Source organism: Pelophylax lessonae, assembly GCF_965119305.1.
Source record: "Pelophylax lessonae genome assembly, chromosome: 2".
In the NCBI taxonomy this organism is placed as follows: domain Eukaryota; kingdom Metazoa; phylum Chordata; class Amphibia; order Anura; family Ranidae; genus Pelophylax; species Pelophylax lessonae.
In genome coordinates, this window is record NC_138769.1 from 127,350,748 (window position 1) to 127,367,123 (window position 16,376).

Consider the following 16,376-nt stretch of genomic DNA (forward strand, 5'->3'; position numbering starts at 1 on the left):
ATGCGATTCTTTGCAGTGCGATTGGAGCCTATTCATATGATATAGGCTCAAATCGCACTGCAAAGGTATCTGTTTCAGGTATTGGAGCATTTGCAAGAGTACATGTGCAAATCCTCGGTATTGGCTCAACCACAATCAGGGGGTCTTAAAAATTTTGAAACATGATATATTTGGTATATGTTTAATACAATTTCATCTTTTTTAGGAAAAAACGGACATAATAATGTTTGTGCACTAAAATGAGTTTGTATGTTTTTTACTGAAAATTAGGTTTGATAAACAGCAGTTGTGCAATTACCGCACAACATAAAAATTTGTAGCAACAAACTTTTTAGTCTACAGGTTTTTTTGAAAATTTAGAATGATTGGGCTTTGGTTAAGAAGTATTCTTCATGCCAAAAGCCGTGCATTTTAGCATGTGTGTAAAATTGCTCCAGCAGTGAAATTATTAAATAACTAGTTCAGATAGTCTAAAGGCAAACGGCTTCAGCATATAGTATAAAAACTAAAATTTACATTTAACCACTTGCCTACTGGGCACCTAAACCACCCTCCTGCCCAGGCCAATTTTCAGCTTTCAGCGCTGTCGCACTTTGAATGACAATTTTGCGGTCAAGCAACACTATCCAAATGAAATTTATTTTTATCATTTTTTTTTTCAAACAAATAGATCTTTCTTTTGGTGGTATTTAATCACTACTGGGGTTTTTATTTTTTGCTGAACAAACAAAAAAAGACCGAAAATTTTGAAAAAAAACAAAACGTTTTTATAGTTATGAAATTTTGCAAACCGGTCATTTTTCTTCTTCATTGATGTGCGCTGATAGGCAGCACTGGTGGGTGGCACTGATGAACTATGATGGATCACTGATAGGTGGCGCTGGTGGGAACTTGTAAGCACTGGTAGGTGGCACTGGGGGCACAAATTATCCCTCTCCTCTTTGGGACCGATGTCCCTCTGACAGCAGCCGGCGATCGTGTGAGGAGAAAATAAACAGCTGATCGCCGGCTGCTGTTTACTTCACATGATCAGCTGTCATTGGCTGACAGCTGATCACGTGGTAAGGGGGTGGGATCGCCTCCAATCTGTGATCAGGCGAGTCTCATGGACTCGCTGATCACAGAGCGAGCCGGGAGGAAGTCATTGTACGCCCTCCCGGCAATTCAGGTCCACTCTGTAGCCGTCATTCGGCTATAGCGCGGACGCCAAGTAGTTAAGGAAACTGTCACTGGGGTGAAGGGGCAAACTGCTGCAGGTTTGAATTGCAGGAACCTTGAAGTACATACCTGTGGCAACCTTGTAAACCTGACAGTCATGGTTGAATTTCAGGCCGTTCTGACAGGCAAATTTTAGACATTTCAGCCTTTGCTTGCCTACCTCTTCCTGATTCCTGTAAATTTCTGTTGGTCATTGAAGCTGGCCATTATGGCACTGAGCTAGTAGCAGTGCATGGGTGAGGCATGTGGTTGTTACAGGAAGATTTAGGAGGCTCTAGATGCCTGCACTTCATACCTGCAGTAGTTTGACCATCGTCCACCCCAATAACAGAAGGGCTGATGTATTAAGGAGTTGGGTATTCACTCCATAACTTCACTTTAAATAATCAAACCTGTAATTGTGTGAAATAAACAGGAATTCGATTTTTTTGTGTGAATCATCTTCATTCAATTTGAGGCCAGTTCACACCGTAAAAGTGTCAATTCGAGCGCATGTATTTTTTGCATGCTTTTGACAGCCTATTCATTTCAGTGGGCTGCCGACTGTGCGGACACGTGCAAAAACTATGGCAGGCACGATTTTTAGAATTGCGCTGCATAAAACCGCAATGTTGCTGCAGTAAAGAAAATGAATATGGTGGCACACTGCAGTGAAATCAAAGTATTAAAAGTCCTTTGTCACCATGCCAGACAAAAAAAAGGACCTGGCTAACGTGTTTCACACAAATCACTCATGCTTACTCATAACCAGGAGCCGGGGTGAGCACCTACAGTGGTCAGCCACTCACTAATTGCCTGAGCGGTGTACAAACTGTGGTTGGATTGTTACTGCAGTACCATAGGTTTGGGTGGCTACAAGGGCACCTGCGTTTGCTAGATGCATGGGAGTTCTATTAAGCATTAGCGTCTGCAGAGGGTAGAGCAGCTCTGCACCGCAAGTGTTGTGAACCAGCCTCTGATACCCCAATAAAGAGAACCTGTCAATCTTTATGCTACCACATAAGGGGATATATTGGTCTCCTATGTGAACGCAGTAAATTTAGTTCTAAAAGTTTAAAATAAGAAAAAAAAAACTAAGTTATAAAAGCCCTCAATCTCACATACATGCCAATGTATGGATCGGGGTGACTATGTATTGAAACCGCAGTTGTAATACTATTCATCAAGAGAGCAGTAATTTATAGTGCCATCATTTATGGTTAACTCTAAGCTGATGGCCTATAGGAGCTTTGTGTACCAACGTTTTTTGCGGTTTCACAGGCAATTGCAATTTTAAGGCTTGACTATCGTTAAAAAGTTGTTTCGCGCCTAGGATATGTGCTAAATTGTGCTTATCAAAATCATTACCTGGATAGTGACATCTGCGGTTAAAATGTGCACCAATCTGTAACCCAGTTTAACCAATAATTTTATTATAAACCACACTTGTCACATTAACACTTCGAGGTTGTAAACCCCACCAAAAAAAAACCCTGTAAGATGAAGGCATTATGAGCTAGTATGCATTGCATACTAGCTCATTATGTAATACTTTCCTTCGAATGAAGCCCCTGCAGTGCCACCCGCCGACCTGTTCGGCCGCCCTGCTTCCTGGTTCACGTCCTACGGTTATATGATTGGCCGGAGGTGCAAAGACCTCACTCCCGCGCATGCGTGCGGGAGCTGCCGTTTAGAGGGCATGCGCGAATGACGTGATCGGCTGCATTAAAAGTAAATATCTCCTAAATGGTACAAGTTTAGGAGCTATTTACAGTACCTATAGGTAAGCCTTATTAAAGGCTTACCTATTGGTACAAGTTATAAGAGAGGGTTTACAACCTCTTTAATGTGGTGTAAAGTTTGGGGGTTCTAGCTCCACCGGATTGAGTGCCCAACCGTTTAAAACATAAACAAAAAGGCTTTATTTCAGCAAACTTAAACAGGCTTCCAGCAGTGCATAAATCAAACACAAAATAAAGTCCGCTTTTCTTCAGCACAAAGGAATAAAGCAAGAAAAAAAGGCACATACGGTTTTGTGGATGGGTCTTCACCCCAAGGTTTGAAACAGTCCTCAATAGACCTCTCAGCAGCTTCCAGCAAACTTGCAGCTCCTTCAGACAGGTGCAACCACCAAACTACTCCTCCCCCACACTCACCTATTGCTGCCTCCTGTCTCTTAAGGACTGCTTCTCATGGGTCTTAACCCTGTATGTGCTGGAATCCCTTATGGTCAGGGGTGGGGGCTCTTTCCCACCCGAATATCACTACAGAGCCCCCCAAATTTCGGGTCCCAAATATCGCTCTATTCAACACAGAGAGCACTGCGATTCAGTCCTCCTGATTTTAGCTATTTCCAGGAATTTCTCACCCGTCTTGGGTGACCCCCTGAACATTTCCCAACTTCCCTTAAAGAGACCACAACCCAAACACAGGAGATATATAGCGATTGTCCAGGACCCAACCTTGGCGTCCTGTACATATCCCCCCCCTCTGCCTCAACGCGGAGGTGTTGGAGGCACCACACGACAGCATACAGTGGACTCGGGAGAGGGCATCGGCATTCTGATGCTGTCTCCCGGGTCTGTGTTCTACCACAAAATTAAACTCCTGGAGAGAAAGGAACCACCTTGTCACCCTGGCATTGGTGTACTTGTTCTGTCTCATCCAGGTCAATGGGGCATGGTCTGACACCAGGCGAAACCTCCTACCTAGGAGAAAATACCGTAGGGAGTCCAAAGCCCACTTGATGGCAAGACACTCCCGCTCCACCACAGCGTAGTTTCTCTCTGCTGTCGTTAGCTTCCTACTCAGAAAAACCACGGGGTGTTCTTCCCCATTGACCACTTGAGAGAGGACCGCTCCTAATCCTTCACTTGAAGCATCTGTCTGCACTACAAAATCCTTGGAGAAATCGGGAGCTACGAGCACCGGATGTTGGCATAATGCCGCCTTAAGCTTCTGAAAAGCTTCTTCGGCATTCGCGCTCCACTTTATCATCACTGACTTTCTACCTTTGGTCAAGTCAGTCAATGGTGCAGCAATGGTGGCAAAGTTGGGGACAAACCTCCGGTAGTAGCCAACTATGCCCAAAAATGCTCTGACCTGCTTTTTGGTTAGGGGACGGGGCCAGCCCTGTATGGCTTCTACCTTATTCATTTGGGGTTTAACCAGCCCTCTACCCACAATGTACCCTAGGTACTTGGCTTCCTCCATCCCAATTGCACATTTCTCTGGATTGATGGTGAACCCTGCTCTTCTCAAGGAGTCTACGACTGCCTGAACCCGGGGAAGATGGGACTCCCAATCAGTGCTGAAGACGACTATGTCATCCAGGTAGACGGAAGCATATCTTTGATGTGGACGTAAAGTTTTATCCATGGCCCGTTGGAATGTGGCAGGGGCAGAGTGCAGACCAAATGGCATCCTTTTGTACTGGAAGTGGCCTTCCGGGGTGGAGAAGGCTGTTTTCTCCCTGGCCTCCTTGGTTAGGGGAATCTGCCAGTACCCTTTTGTGAGGTCAAGCGTGGTGATATACCTGGCTGGACCCAACCTCTCAATTAACTCGTCTATCCGGGGCATAGGATATGCATCGAACTTGGAGATTTCATTAAGCTTTCTGAAGTCATTGCAGAAGCGAAGAGTGCCGTTGGGTTTAGGCACCAACACAATTGGACTCGACCACTCGCTCTGCGACTCTTCAATGACATCAAGCTCAAGCATTCTTTTTACCTCCTCAGACACTGCCACCCTATGAGCTTCTGGGATACGATACGGCTTTAACCGGATTTTTTCATTGGGCTCGGTTACAATGTCATGCTCGATGACATTGGTGAGACCAGGTAACCCTGAAAACATGTCCCTATTTCTTTGCAGAAATTCTTTTGCCTGTTGGGTTTGGGGCCTAGACAGGGTAGCAGCAACCTGCACTAGGTCAATCCCTGCAGGGTCCCCTGACTGGACACCTATCACTGCAGACACCTGTTCTCTATCTCTCCAGGGTTTCAACAAATTTATGTGGTAGATCTGGTATGGCTTTCTTCTCCCAGGCTGGTGTACCTTGTAGTTCACTTCCCCCATTTTTTCCACTATCTCAAACGGACCTTGCCACTTGGCCAAGAACTTGCTCTCCACCGTTGGTATTAGGACGGCCACCCGGTCTCCTATTTGAAATTGTCTGATTTTAGCCGATCGGTTGTACACCCTTCTTTGGGCATCTTGAGCCTTCTGCAGATGCTCCCTCACCAACGGCATTACCTTAGCCACTCTCTCTCGCATTTGGGAGATATGCTCTACCACAGTTTTGTGTGGGGACGACTCACTTTCCCATGTCTCCTTTACTAGATCTAGCAACCCCCGGGGCCTTCGCCCATACACTAACTCAAACGGTGAGAAACCCGTTGATGCTTGTGGAACCTCCCGGATGGCAAACAACAGGGCAGGGAGTAACATATCCCAATCCTTCCCATCTTTCTGGACCACTCTTTTTAACATGCATTTTAAAGTTTTATTGAACCTCTCGACTAGGCCATCAGTCTGCGGGTGATAGACGGACGTCCGCAACTGCTTAATCTGGAACAGTTTGCACAAGTCCGCCATCACTTTGGACATAAAAGGGGTGCCCTGGTCCGTCAATATTTCTTTGGGGAACCCCGTTCGGGAAAACATTTGAAACAGTTCCCTGGCAATGGCCTTAGAGGAAGTTTTCCTTAAAGGGACTGCTTCTGGATATCTAGTGGCATAGTCTAGGATGACTAGTATATATTGGTACCCCCTTGCTGACTTCACCAGGGGTCCTACGAGATCCATTGCAATTCGTTCAAATGGTACCTCGATAATTGGCAAGGGTACCAGGGGGTTTCTGTAATGGGACACCGGGGCAGTTAACTGGCAAGTCGGACAGGACGCACAATACCTTTTAACCTCGGCCTTTACCCCTGGCCAGTAAAACCGGTCAGTTACCCTGGCCTCTGTTTTTTCTGCCCCCAGGTGTCCTCCCAGTGCATCATTGTGGGCTAGATCGAGAAGCATCCGCCTATAAGGCTGGGGAACCAGCAACTGCTCGACAGTTTCCCCTCGGCTTTCAGCCACTCGATAAACCAAGTTATCTTTCAATGCAAAATGAGGAAACCTCTGGTCTGCACCTGGTATTTGTGGGATCCCATCAATAACAGAAACCTGCTCTCTAGCATTGACCAAGGTAAGATCCTGCAATTGAGCGGTGCCAAACGCACCCCTGGATACGTCCAGGTCTGGATGCACTGGCCTTGAGGAGGTTTCCCCTTCACTCTCCTCAACCTGGGACTGTGGTGGGGAGAGTTCCTCATCATCCTCTCCCAGCATAACCTGTAACGGGGAGACTTCCCCCCCCCTCAGAGGTCAGCTCGGTCTTGCGACCTGAAACAGAAACAATATCGTCCACTTTAACATTTTCTGCAATGTCATTGTTAGTGACAGGTACCTCCCCATCAGGGGGTTGTGTTGTGGGGATTTCAGGCCCGGACCCCTCAGACTCTGTTCCTTCGAGGCCGAGGGTCCCCAGTCCCCTTGGTTGTCCAGGCTGTTCACACTGTACCTGGTTCCATAGTTCAAAAAACAGTGGGCAGTCCCGCCCCACTATGACATCATGTATCAAATTTCTTACCACCCCGACTTCTTGTGTCACAGAGGTACCACCATAGGCAACAGTCACTGGCACCAGGGGGTACTCTCTGGTGTCCCCATGGATACATACTACCCGTAGAGTCTTACTTACTGGGCCGAGTCTTCCGATCACCCTGGTATGTACCAGCGTTACCATGCTACCAGAGTCCAGCAGAGCCTTGGCAGGAAGGTGGTTCACCCATAGTTCACATTCAAACTGTCCGGTCGCTATATCAAGATGGGTGGCACATGCTCTTTGCACATAAAAAGAGCTTCTCCGAACAGTCCCACACTCCATAGGCTCCTCCTGAAGTGGGCATTGTGCCCGGGTATGCCCCCAGGACCGACATCGCCAGCACTGTATGTCTCCCATCCTTGGGACAGGAACCAACCTCCGTGGTTCTGCTGAAGAAGATACCGGTTTGTGGGTGACAACGTCTGGCGGAGCTTCTCTCCTAGGTGCTGTGGCTGGCCTGGTTGCCCTATGTGTGGGTTCCCGATGCTTGGCAGGCCCGAGCAGGTCTTCCACCACAGTGTATCTTTCGACCAACTCTACCAGCTGGTCAGCGGTTGCAGGGTCGCCATGGCTTACCCAGCGCTGTAGGTCATCTGGTAGGGACCGCAGGTACCAGTCCATCACTACCCGTTCCACCATTTGCGGGCCTGTCAGCTTCTCTGGTTGCAGCCATTTTTTCACCAGCTGTACCAGTTCGTGCATCTGGGACCTGGGTGGCCGATTAGGTTTGTACCTCCAGCGGTGCACCCTCTGAGCTCGGACAGCTGTGGTCACCCCCAGGCGGGCCAAGATCTCTGCCTTCAGACGCTCATAGTCGCTGATGTGCTCAGTTGGAAGGTCAAAGTAGGCTTTTTGCGGGTCACCAGTAAGGAAAGGGGAGATAATGCCAGCCCATTGGTCACGGGGCCACCCCTCTCTCTCCGCTATCCTCTCAAAAGTTGTGAGAAAAGCCTCCACATCATCACTGGGGGTCAGTTTTTGCAAGTAATGACTGGCTCTCACAGATACTGGGTTGCCATCAGCAATGACTGCTTGCTCTCGTCCCTGAGCCAAACGCTGTACTGCCTCCTGCAAGGCAGCCACCTGTGCTTGAGTGGACTCCTGCTGGGCAGTAAACTGAGCAGCTAGCAACCGTGTGCTTTCCTGTTGTGCCTTTACAGCCTGTGCCAGGGCTTGCTGCTGCTGAGCCATTGCTTCCTCATGGCGACGGTTTGCCTCTACTGAGGCTTGCTGCTGGGTCACAGTGGCTTGCACCAGTGCTTTAATAACCTCCTCCATGCCTGCTGTTTGTAGTGTCTGAGCTGTTTTCACCCAAGACATGCCATAGGTATACTGTCTCTTTAAATGTCAGTTTTTGGTTTTTAAACGGCTTTTGCGGCTGCAAAATGCACTCTGCCCGCATCCTCCACCAGTTGTAAAGTTTGGGGGTTCTAGCTCCACCGGATTGAGTGCCCAACCGTTTAAAACATAAACAAAAAGGCTTTATTTCAGCAAACTTAAACAGGCTTCCAGCAGTGCATAAATCAAACACAAAATAAAGTCCGCTTTTCTTCAGCACAAAGGAATAAAGCAAGAAAAAAGGCACATACGGTTTTGTGGATGGGTCTTCACCCCAAGGTTTGAAACAGTCCTCAATAGACCTCTCAGCAGCTTCCAGCAAACTTGCAGCTCCTTCAGACAGGTGCAACCACCAAACTACTCCTCCCCCACACTCACCTATTGCTGCTTCCTGTCTCTTAAGGACTGCTTCTCATGGGTCTTAACCCTGTATGTGCTGGAATCCCTTATGGTCAAGGGTGGGGGCTCTTTCCCACCCGAATATCACTACAGAGCCCCCCAAATTCCGGGTCCCAAATATCGCTCTATTCAACACAGAGCACTGCGATTCAGTCCTCCTGATTTTAGCTATTTCCAGGAATTTCTCACCCGTCTTGGGTGACCCCCTGAACATTTCCCAACTTCCCTTAAAGAGACCACAACCCAAACACAGGAGATATATAGCGATTGTCCAGGACCCAACCTTGGCGTCCTGTACAGTGGTAAACAAATCTAAATGTTTCACATTCAAATCAATTTAATATCAAAGTCCCATTAAAAAAAACAACTTCCCCAGTGTAAAAGTGCAGGTGCTCTTTAAAACGTAAGACTTGGTGCTTTCTTCCACTTGTGCATATCGTGCCCCACATGGATTTGCACTCCCCAAATGGACAAGACCAACTATTGCTAGTGTGGTCAGATGCGCTTTTGGGGCATGTCCCCTTTAAAATCCAGTTCCTCTTGAATTAGTTCAGCTTGACTTTGGTAGCCCAGTAATACCACTCAGAGGGAAATCATGACTGGAAGGAAGCTCATAATGTAAAACTGCTTGGTAAATTAGATGAAAGGCTTAAAATACACTCTTTAAGTGCCCATTTGACTGGCCCCTGGTGTATACAGCATTGGTTTGTAAAGGAAGCCGACCGTCCCGCATCCATGGTCAGAAGTGCGGCTTGGGTCTCCACCAAAAGATGGCGTTGGTGGAAATTGCGTCCCAATGATGCGGGTATATCTTTAACGTGTTTCCGCCTAATTGGTCATCCTCAGGAAGCGTGATTTCCGCCATTTTGGTTACTGGATTTATACCCTCCCAGGTATTAACCCCTAATTAGTCAGATAATGGCGATATTTCCCATTGCTGAATACGCTAGGTTAAGCACTCGCCGACCGCAATAGATACATACATACATGCATGCATACATACATACATTGTGGTTTGCAAGTGGTTCCACTGGAACGCTTCCAGAAGTGGCGGGAGGGGACGTTCTACCCTAACCTTTCGCTGCTCGCCGGTCGGGCTTACCATTAACACCAGCGCGCCAGAGAAAGGGTCTGACGGTGCGGTCAGGTAGTCAAAAGCGGTAAGACTAAATCGTCTTTTATTATCTCTATGGCCTTGGAGGACCGGAGCGACGTCATCACTTCCAGTCCAAGGTGGAAGTAAACTATTTTTTCTCTTTCTTTCATTGACGGACACAGCTCCTGATATTCATAACTATTGGGTTATACTGTCTCTACAGGAGTAGGAAAAGAATTCTGGCTACACCCATGGGCAGTCCCAGGTGGTATACTCCCTTTCTCTGCTATTGCCACTAAGTTTTTTTATTTTTATTTTTTTCTGCCTAGTCAGGAGTAAGGGCCTATTTAACTTTCTGGGATCTTTGGTCCTGGCAAAATTTTTTTTTTTAGATAGAAATTTTTTTTTCCTCCTGGGTTTTTCCCTGTAAGATCTTTAATCAACTCCCGGACTGGGCGATTGGCTGGATAATCTAGATACAGCGGTCACCCCAGTCTGGCCAGCAAGCGCGTGTAGACCTCAGATCCACGCTAGGTGGGCCACAACATAGCCCCACTGGACGGGGGCTAGCTTGCAAGTTAAACGCCTCGCGAGGTCGCATATGACCGGGTCTCAGCCCGAGTCGCATCATTCCTCATGACCTACAGCCCCCCATTTCAATGGAGAGGGGTTCTGTCTGGAGCGGTGCTCGCCTGATATGGTGGGTAGCGGTCCCCCCTTCCCTTGGAGAGTTTTGGGGTGTAAGTGAGCATTTCTTGGGATGGTCAGACCCCTGGGTTCCCATCCTTCCTGCAGGCACCCCCTTGCCAAGTCCCTCATCCTGCCCCCTCCATTTTAGGGCTGTTTTGGTGGTCTGGCCACTTTCCTGGGATGGGGCAGGGCGCTAACTGGCAATGGGGGCTGGGGTTGGTGCATGACCGGACGAATTACACTGTAGGAGGGGGGGGTTGTACTTGGTGGGGGCTCCTGCCAGGGCCCCCCATCCTGCCTGGATCTGTCCTTGAGGCCTGGTCTCCCTCCTGGGTCCCTGTAAGCCTTGTGGTGCCGCCATTTTGTTGTATCCAGCCTGTGTGTTTATATACACGGCAGCCATTTTATTATGGTTTGCCATTGGAAATGCCAGATGCCATAACAGTGGAGCCCTGTGGGTGCTGATTTTGGCAGTGGGAGCCCCTCCTTATCCACTGCTGCTGACTCCTGGATCATTTTACTTCCTGATTGCTGCATGTGTAGTGCAGATTCTCCTGGTGGCTGCAAGTGCCTGTTTTTGTGGATGGTGAGTCTGGTGGGGTCCTCTCCCTCTCTGTTGAGGATCGCTTGGTGCTTTGTGCCTGGCGACTGGATGGTGCTGCCAGCGCTGTGGGGGGTTGTCCCTTAGCAGTGTTACACTTTTTGTGGAGTCCCCCTGGTGACTCTTGGAGTCTTTGGAGCACATTTCCCCACCTGATCCCTTCTCTGAGGCTGCGGGGCCATCCGGGTCCCAACCAATCATCCATCCATGCACTGATGGCCGTCCTGGAATCCCTTGTGTCCCATGTGGAGGTGGCTTGCGGGCAACGGGCTACCAAAAAGCGCCCCCCGCCTCATCTGTGTCATCGGATCCTGAATGTGATTCAGTCGCAGACATCCATGCAACCAGTTTGGGGCGGTACAAGACCTGTTCCTTCAAGGGGTGATTGTCCTGGTTCCGCCCTCGGATCGTCTTCAGGGTTGTCCAGTGTACATTCAATCGGACAGTGCCATGGCCGTGGCTTATGTCAATCACCAAGGAGGCAAAAGAAGTGTCCTGGACAGCTCTGGAGGTAGCTGGCATTTCTAAGGTGGGTAGAATGGTTTGTTCCAGCCCTCACCCCCGTACACATTCCCAGGGTGGAAAACGGGCAGGCGGATTACCTCAGTCGGCAGGCGTAGGACCAAGGGGAGTGATCCCTTCATGCGGAGGTGTTTCATCAGTTGTGTCTCTGGTGGGGCACCCCCGAGGTGGATCTGTTGTCAACAGAAAGGTGCAGAGGTTTGTGGCTCGGTCAAGGGATCCTCTGGCGGATGCCACAGATGCACTGGTGGCCCCATGGGGGTCAGTATTGTCTGATTTACGTCTTCCCTCCTCTCAAGCTTCTGCCAAGACTTCTACGCAGGATCGAGGCAGAAGGGATTCTGGTCATCTTAGTGCCTCCGGACTGACCTCGCTGGGCTTGGCACACAGATCTGGTGTGGCTTGTCACCGACGTTCCTTGGAAGCTTCCTTTCAGGGAGAATCTGCTGTCCCAAGGACCGATATTCCATCCTGCTTTACAGTCGCTGGCTTTGACGGCTTGGCTGTTTAATGCCAGGTGCTGAAGTATAAAGGTTTATCTGAGTCAGTGATTCCTATGCTGTTAAAAGCTAGGAAATCTACTTCTAGGAAGATCTACCATTGTACGTGGAAGACATACGTTGTGTGGTGTGAGTCTCTTAAGGTTCATCCTCTGATCTTGGTGGCTCAGATCTTGACCTTCCTTCAATATAGGGTTGAATAGAAATTGGCTTTGTGTGCCATTTGTTTAGCCAAACACTCCCTGGTGCGTACCTTTCTTCAGGTTGTCTGACATTTGATTCCTCCAGTGCAGTCTCTGTTGCCACCTTGGGACCTCAATTTGGTGATTTTGGTCCTCCGGATATCTGCCTTTGAGAATCTTCAGGAGATTCCCCTGCTGACGCTGTCCCAGAAGGTGGCCTTTTTTGTGGCTATCACCTCTGCATGCAGGGTGTCGGAACTGTTGGCATTATCCCATCGTTCACCCTACCTGGTGGTTCAGAGATGAGGTCGTTCTTCACCCCTGTCTGTCGTTCCTTCCAAAGGTTGTCTCTCATTTTCATTTGATTGAAGACACTGTGTTGCCTTCCCTGTGTCCCAGGCCTAAACTTCCGAAAGAAATTGCCTTGCATGCCTTGGACGTGGTCTGGGCAATTAGGATGTACCTGGCAGGTAAAGAGTCCTTCAGGAAGTCAGACTCACTATTTGTGCTCACAGATGGGCCTCGTAAAGGGTTGTCTGCTTCCTCTGCGACCATTTCCAGATGGATCAGACAGACGGTGATTCAGGCCTATTCCATCAAGGGTCATGTTTCTCCTTTCCCTGTTAAGGTGCACGCTACTAGGGCACGTAGTGCCTCCTGGGCCTTCTGTCATCAGGCGTCAGTGACACAGGTTTGCAAGGCGGCCACCTGGTCGTTGGTGCACACTTTCACAAAGTTTTATAAAGTGGATGTGTTGGCATCTGCGGATGCTTCTTTTGCCTGCAAAGTTTTGTAGGCTGTAGTTGAGAGGACCTGATTCTCTTTGAGGGTGTATTGTTGGGTTTTGGGGGGGTGGGGGGGGCTTCAATTGTTTTGGTTGAGCTACTGTTTAGCCTTGGGGATTTTTTTGGTGTTCCCACCCCTCAAGTTTAACACTGCTTTGGGATGTCCCAACAGTTATGGAGATTAGAAGCTGTCGTCAATGAATGAAAGAGAAAATGGGATTTTTGACTTACTGTAAAATCCACTTCTCTGATGTTCATTGACAGACACGGCACCCACCCCTCTGCAGAGTTGTAATTCTTTTGGCACTGCTTGTAACTAAACTGAGTGCCAATAGCAGAGAGAGTGCGTATACCCCCTGGAACTACCCATGGGCGTAGCCAGACTTTTTTTCTGCCTAGGTTCCTACTCCTGTAGGGGGCAGTATAACCAACAGTTATGGCGATTAAGCTGTGTCCGTCAATGAACATCAGAGAAATGGATTTTACTGTAAGTCAAAAATCCCATTTTTACCATACACAAAAAGCGGTAAAATTTCCTCATAAAAAGAGAGAATTTTACATACAGTACTGTGCAAACGTTTTAGGTAGTTGAGAAGAAATTGTGTAAGGTAAAAATGCTTTAAAAAATATATATTTTAATTGTTTATTTCTATAAATATAAAGGAGGCAAACTGATTTGAAAAAAATCTAAATCGAATCAATATTTGCTGTCTTTTTGGCTTCAAACACCATAAATTTTTGCACACTTTGGTTAATTATACACCCGACTAATCCTACTTTGTGCAAGTTTACAATTATACCAAGCAGGTGCTAATGATCATCAATTTCATATGTAGACAAACTGTCATTAACTCAAACAGAAACCGCTGCTTGAGAGGCTTAAAACTGTGAGGAACAGCCAAACTTTCTGCTACTAAAGGTGAGGTTGTGAAAGACTGTTTCATGTCACAGGTCACACACCATGGCAAGACTGGGCACAGCAACAAGACACAGCAGATATTTTGCATCAGCAAGGTCTCCCTCAGACAAATATTGTGAAGCAGACTGGGGTTTCAGATGTTCTTTTCAAGCTCTTTTTAAGAAGCACAAAGAAATGGGAAATTTTGAGGACAGTAGGCGCATTGGTCGACCAAGGAAACAATGCAGCAGATGAAAGGCACATCAGGCTTGCATCCTTTCGACCTCAGAAGATGTCCAGCAGTACAGTCAGCACAGAACTGGTGGGAACCAGGTACATCGATCTACTGTCCAGAGAAGTCTGTCCAGAAGTGCTCTTCATGGAAGAATTGCGGGCAAAAATCTATACCTCCGACGCGGCTAAATGACTCAACTATGCACGAAAATCTAGAAATTGGGGTGCAGAAAAATTACAATAGGTACTCTGGACTGATAAGTCAGAATTTGCAATAATCTGGCTGTAGCAGGAGGGAATTTGATTGCTAAAGGGCTGGAGAACGGTACGGTGTCTGATTTTGTTAGGATCAAGGATGTCCTCAATGCTAAGAAATACAGGCAGATATTTATACATCATGCCATACCATTAGGGAGGCGTGTGATTGGCCTAATTTATTCTGCAGCAGAACAACCACCCCAAACATACAGCCAATGTCATTAAGCACTATCCTCATTGTAAAAAAGAACAAGGAGTCCTGGACGTGATGGCTTGACCACCCACAGAACCCTGGTCTCAATATTGATTCTGTCTGGAATTACATGGGGAGACTGAAGAATTTGAGGCAGCCTACATCCATAGAAAATCTGTGGTTAGTTCTCAAAGATGTTTGGAACAACCTACCTGCCAAGTTTCTGTAAGCTGTGTGCACTAAGGCTCCATTCACACCTGGGTGTTTTTGAGTGTTTTTCAGCTCCAAAAACGCTAAAAAAAAAAATTCCAAAACTCCCAACAAGTAAAACCCCATTCATTTAAATGGCCCCTGTTCACATCTGAGCGTTTTTCAAAACGCCTGTAGCTGAAAAAAGTACATGAGCTTCTTTTTGGGCTGATTACCAGCGTTTTTGATAGATGTCAATGAAAAACGCCTGAAAAAAATGCCTTAAAATCGCGGTAAAAACCGCTACGCTCAAGTGTGAATGCAGCCTGAGGGGTTGATTTACTAAGACTGGAGAGTGTAGAATCTGCAGCTGTGGATGGTAGCCAATAACTTCAGCTTGTTAGGCTTTGACAGAGCTTCACCAGATTTTGTACCCTCCAGTTTTAGTAAATCAACCCCTGTGTGTACCTAGAATTGATGCTGGTTTGAAGCCAAAGGGGGTTTACACCAAATATTATTAATTTGTTTTGGATTTCTCTTCTGTTTAATTTCCATTTTGTTAATTGATTAAAATAAACTATTAACACTTTTTTTCTATTTCTGAAACCATTCCTAATTTACAGTTTTTTTTCACACCTACCTAAAACGTATGCGTGTGTGTGTATATTTTTATTCTGTTACCCAGATCAGTGCTATAGTGGTAGGTAAAAATTGTAAATTTAGAAGGGGGGGGGGGGGAGCACCTTGATTGCATGTGTTAACTGTGTTCAGTAATCCTATTACTATATTTTCTTGTCAGTAGCCATCTGTTTCATCTGCGTATGTGGCTAGTTGTACATGGTGCTCAGGAGGATACTTATTTTGTATCAGTAGTGAGTACACAAAACCATTCTCTTAGCAAATCTCTCTCCTCTCTCTTCACAGGGGTAGTTCTCACAAATTTAGGACGCAGCTTACCATCCTGGCTTCAGGTGGCACTTTTCCCTTTTCTTTGGCTCTTCCTCCGAACACCCATGGATGGTGCACAGACCTCCATTTACTGTGCTGTAGAAGAAGGAATCGAACAGTACAGCGGACGATACTTTAGCAACTGCCAGGTTCAACGGGTCCCTCCTCACGCCCGAGATGATGCTGTGGCCAAGAAGCTGTGGGAAGTTAGTGAGGATCTTCTGGGCCTGAACAAATAATTTATTCCTCATGTCCTTTAACTGCAGGGATGTTCCCAATTCTGCCTAAACCTTTTATAGTAATTTACGGTTTCATAATATGGGGAGTAACCAACAAAGCGTGGTTTAAATGAAAGGTTAAAATATGGTACCTAAACTTGATTATCTAGCACTGGAGTAAAAGTTCATTTGAGTCTAGGAAGAACTTTTCTCTGGTTGTAGAAGGTTCCCAATCTTTTTTTTTTTTTTTGAGTAGACTACACTTTCCATCTCTTTACAGACCTGTAGATCTCACCTCCTTTTAAAACAGCTGATTGGCTGAGGTTCTAAATGGTTTTTAAAATTAACACTTCTATTTCAGTATTTTGTAGATGCTGGAACCATCGAACAGTTTTCATGTCTCTCTCGAATTTTGGTGGCATAACCTCGGTTTTTGAGCAGTGTGTTTTTCATTAAAATAACAAAGTCTGAC

At 46.9% G+C, this 16,376-nt stretch overlaps 1 protein-coding gene across 1 annotated transcript in view; it reads left to right on the forward strand.

Annotated features, from left to right (window-relative positions):
- Nucleotides 1-16,091, forward strand: part of DHRS13 (dehydrogenase/reductase 13) — a 42,196-nt gene extending 26,105 nt beyond the window's left edge. The window contains exon 5 of the mRNA XM_082244642.1: nt 15,663-16,091. Coding sequence (XP_082100768.1) covers nt 15,663-15,925 — 263 coding nt within the window. The 3' untranslated portion in view covers nt 15,926-16,091. The remainder of the gene's footprint in view (nt 1-15,662) is intronic.
- Nucleotides 16,092-16,376: the final 285 nt, after the last annotated feature.